The sequence below is a fragment of the Polyodon spathula genome, unplaced genomic scaffold (genome assembly GCF_017654505.1).
Source record: "Polyodon spathula isolate WHYD16114869_AA unplaced genomic scaffold, ASM1765450v1 scaffolds_925, whole genome shotgun sequence".
Classification (NCBI taxonomy): domain Eukaryota; kingdom Metazoa; phylum Chordata; class Actinopteri; order Acipenseriformes; family Polyodontidae; genus Polyodon; species Polyodon spathula.
The window spans coordinates 1-4,268 of NW_024472412.1; the positions used below are offsets into that span (position 1 = coordinate 1).

At 46.4% G+C, this 4,268-nt stretch overlaps 1 protein-coding gene across 1 annotated transcript; it reads right to left on the minus strand.

Annotated features, from left to right (window-relative positions):
* Positions 1-169: 169 nt before the first annotated feature.
* On the minus strand, positions 170-3,944 carry LOC121309183 (zona pellucida sperm-binding protein 3-like; the record flags this gene model as incomplete). Its single annotated transcript, XM_041242101.1, has 9 exons — positions 170-300; positions 669-782; positions 1,093-1,178; positions 1,709-1,800; positions 1,989-2,097; positions 2,473-2,653; positions 2,850-2,941; positions 3,247-3,353; positions 3,760-3,944. Coding segments are annotated over 9 exons (1,088 nt in total), but the record flags the coding sequence as incomplete, so codon positions are not given.
* Positions 3,945-4,268: the final 324 nt, after the last annotated feature.

A 4,268-nucleotide genomic window follows, 5' to 3' on the forward strand; every position in this document is an offset into this window, starting at 1 on the left:
GTAAATAGCTAACTCAGTGACACCAAAGAGGGAAAAAAAAAAAAAAAGTCAGACTGACCAGAGAGGCTCTATGAAAGCATTTTATTTTGCAACACAAAATCAGAATGGCTGTTCTAGCAAGCTGGAAACCATGCAGACTGCATTGTGCATTTTATTAGTGGGGGTAGGAACAAGGAGCTCACTGCTGGACTCTGCTCCAAGTCCAGGATGATGCCACACCCACAGACAGGGATCCCAGGAGAGCCATAAGGAGCAGGGGAGCAGCCAGGACAGGCAGCCAGGCCAGAGCCTGCTGGGGCTCTGGGGGAGAGAAAGCAGGACAGAGGAAATAAAGGGTTAGGAACAGGAAGGGCTCCCAATACAGCCATTGTTTCCAGTGCCCAGCATCAATAGGAGTGTGTTACTTGAGGACCTGCAGAGAGGCAGACAGGGCAGGGGAGACAGTTGGACAAAAGTCCCAATACTAGAACACTAAAGTCATAGCTTAGTGCCAAGTACAATTCTGTGATGTAGACTTGAAGGTTTGGGTATAAAACAGACCATAAGCAAAGTTATTTTTTAGCCTGACTGCAGGGGAGCCTGTATTGTAAAGATCAAGTCAGGGCCATGCAAGACCCTGGCAAGGAAGCCAAGTGTACACTGGATTGTAGAGTGCAAGCTGAACTCACCCTCCAGTGAGGGAGCAGGGCTCCTCTGGTAGAATTCCTGGCTTCCAGCAGACAGCTCTTCAGGAAGGATCCTCAGGGGTCCCAGCACTGCAGTGTGTCTCAGCCCCTCCTCAGCTGCAAGGGAGCCTGGTTAGAAACAGGCCCTGCTGCTTTACAGTGATGCAGTACCAGTCACAACAGGGGGCAGGATGGAGTGCCGGTTAAAACCATCCAAATAAGACAACTTGGTGGCCTACAGGTCATTGAGCAGAGTACCAGCAAGAAATCATGCACCTTGCTCTGGTTGGGAGGGGGAGCACTGCACAGATACTTGAGCATCCTTTGTTGGCTGCCATACAATTAAGTCATTCACTATTGTAGAAAAAAAAATCAAGTTACACCCCACAGCTACCTGTGCATGTACATTATGACATAGAATTAGTACCCGTGTCCCTCCTCTTCCTCAGATAGCATTTGGAGGTACAGCAGCTGCACGGAAAGCTCTGACCAGGGTTATCCAGGAGCTCCCACCTGGAACACAAGAGAAGAACACTGAACCCCAAAACACTTCTCCTTCATAGAGCAGTGCAATGTCCCCATTTCTACACCCAGTGCAGTAGAGATACAGGAGTGAACAGTACGCACAGAAGGTTCCACAATATACCCAGGTTTAGGAAGCACAAGTGGTTCCCCAGGGCAGGGTTTCCACCCATAACCCTGGGGACCCTGGGTTCTGGTTCAATTAAGAATTTGATTGAAGCAGCAATGTGCTTAGACCTTAAATTGCTCTCATCTGCTAAAAGTTGCCAATTAAGATACTTCTAAGATCAGTTCTCCAGAACATAGGTGTCCCTCAGAACCAGGATTGGGAAACCCTACCCTAGGAACACCTCATTGCCCTACAGTTACCAAGCACAAGAACATTTCAGTAATTCTCCACACAACTGTAAGGAGGCACAGAACCGATTGTGCAGATTAAGAAACTAGTCCTGGGTCACTGGACCTCACAGCCCTGCACTCCCCTTGTACAGAGAGCAGCCTCAGCAGGGTCCAGTCCTTACCTCCTGGTTCTCTGGTTGAATGAACAGGCTTTCTTGGTGGTGTCATTGAGCTGGGCAGGGTCCCAGGCCAGTAACCGGCAATGGATGTAGACCTAGGAAAGAAACATAAATTAGAGACAAGTGGCCCTAGAACTACCACCACCTTATCAGTGAAACTATTTACAAAGAGCATTACATACAAGCATAGCATCAGATACGCACCAAGAAAAAGTATTGACCCTTGGTAACTAGCTGTCCCGAGCCTCCAATACAAATGAGGATTAGCCCATCAGATACTCACATCTGTATTCCATTGTGTAAACTTGAAGGCCTGGACAACCAGACGGATCTCGGAGGTCTGGATTCGGGGCAGAAACGTAGAGTTACCAGCCTGGCCGTCTATAAAGCATCTGCAAGGAGAAACACTAAGCAGGGGGAGGCACTGCCAGGACTGCCTGTGTTCCAACCCCAGTCATGTTTACAAGTGGAAAGTTTGAACTGATAACTTGTCTGGTTTCACAGACCTGGATTAACACTAATCATGGCATTTATCCTATCTAAATATTAAGGTCCGTGAACCAATTATAAACTACATAACCAGTCCATTAAAAAAATAAAGAAATCAATCCAAGCCTTCCCAGCACAGTTTTTAGTTCAACTGAGCTTTTGCCATGTTCAAAGCCGACAAATCAACACCCACTTTCTAAATCCAAGCACAACTATTGTGTTTCCAAGAGCTAAACAGATTTAAATCATGTCTACTACAGCTTGCAGTGAATAGCTACCCATGGTTGGTGATGAGCGGGTAGGTCTGGCTTGAAGGGCTCAGCTCTGGAGTGCTTGCTGCGACACACTCTTCCATGTAGACCATCAGTGGCATGTGGAATTGCTGCTTCACTGCAGCTGCGATGTTGATGGGGGACCCCAGGAAGAATAGACTGGAGGTGCGTGGGGCTGAGAAGTCATCTGACACAGGAGGGGCACATGAGAACAGCAACCCACCCAACTCCTCACACTAGCCAGGACAGAGCAGCATGGACCAGCACCAGAGGAATTAGATAAACCCCAAGGAGCACCACAGACTGCCCCCCTGCCAGGTTAGTGTTACACTGGATATCTAAAATCAATAGATCAAATGTACACTGCAGGACAGCAAACTCACCATTCATAATCCCCATGGTAAACTCCAGCTTCCCAAACCCAGCGGCATCCCCAAGTGCAGGGTTATACACTGGAGGAGTCCAGCCAGCAGGTCTATAGAAGACACAAGTAGAAAGTTTTGTTTAGAGCAGCAAAACAGTTTGCATTCAGCAGAACACTGAATTTGGGAAACAATTGCACAGATTACTGTATTCAATGACAGACTAGGTTTTAAATAACTGTTCCATTAAAAGGCAGTAACTCCACAATCATAAGTGACCAAGGAGTAAGTTCATAGATTTTTGTAAATAGCTTCAAAGAATCTAGTCAGATACAAGTGTCATACATAGGATGCATGAATCAATACTTAAACACATTAACAGGAGTTACAGCATGTTTAAGCCAAGTCCAACACTCACCTTGTATAGGTGCACACAATAGACTGATTGAAGGGAGTCTGGTAGAAGCCACCCTGGGTGGGCTTGTAGGTCAGCACATTCATGTAACTGGTAACGTTGGCAGTAACCTGGGCAAGGCATGGATAAATGTCAGTGCTGAAAACAGATTTAAAAAACACTTGATATGCAAGTCAAGGGTAAGGCACAGCTCCATCAGTTAGCCTTTACAAGTCTGATTACAGCACACTGCATGTCAACAGCATAAAGCAAAAACAATGTATTTAGCTTGTCTAAAAAAGTGCAAATGGATTTCCCATACAGCTGTCAATACAACGTTTGTATTGCTTAGACATTTAGCACAAACATTTTTAAAAAGCTATTACAACTACCAATACTGCACAAAAAGTGGTAGTAAAATTAATCTTAGTACAATGGGTATAGTTATACAAGCATGTACAAGTCAATACGGTGCAGTGCAATTTGAGCTCGAACGCTTACGTGACCCCAACACACAAGCTGTTAGAAGCCACTTACCATGCGCGTAAAGCGGCAGTCCAGCAGGCCGTACTGGAACACCACCATGTTATTACCGGCGCTGCTGCTGGATGGAGGGCAGGTTCCCAGCAGGAGGCCACTCGGGTCCAGAGGCAACGCCGGCCGAAAATAAACCAACAACACCCTCACAGCCACCGAGTCCACGCCGCAGGCTGTACTCACAGCTACAGGGGAAACGGGTTCAGTATAAAGCGGAACACGCAACTCCTTTATTTTAGGTGTTACGGAATTCAAGAATTAATTTTGTAACTACGAATTGCCTTTAAAATAACCAAGTACACACTACTGAGTGTTGCACAAGAGGACATCACTGTCTGGATATCTGTTAAACGAGCCTGTTAACACACCAACATCATGCACCGGTACAGTCAGTACTACCAAAACATACGGCACAAAACACACTAACCCCACGAGTAGCCCACATTACCTTCCTGCGATGCAGCAAATGGTACACAACAAAGCGCAAGAACAACACATTTCCACAACGA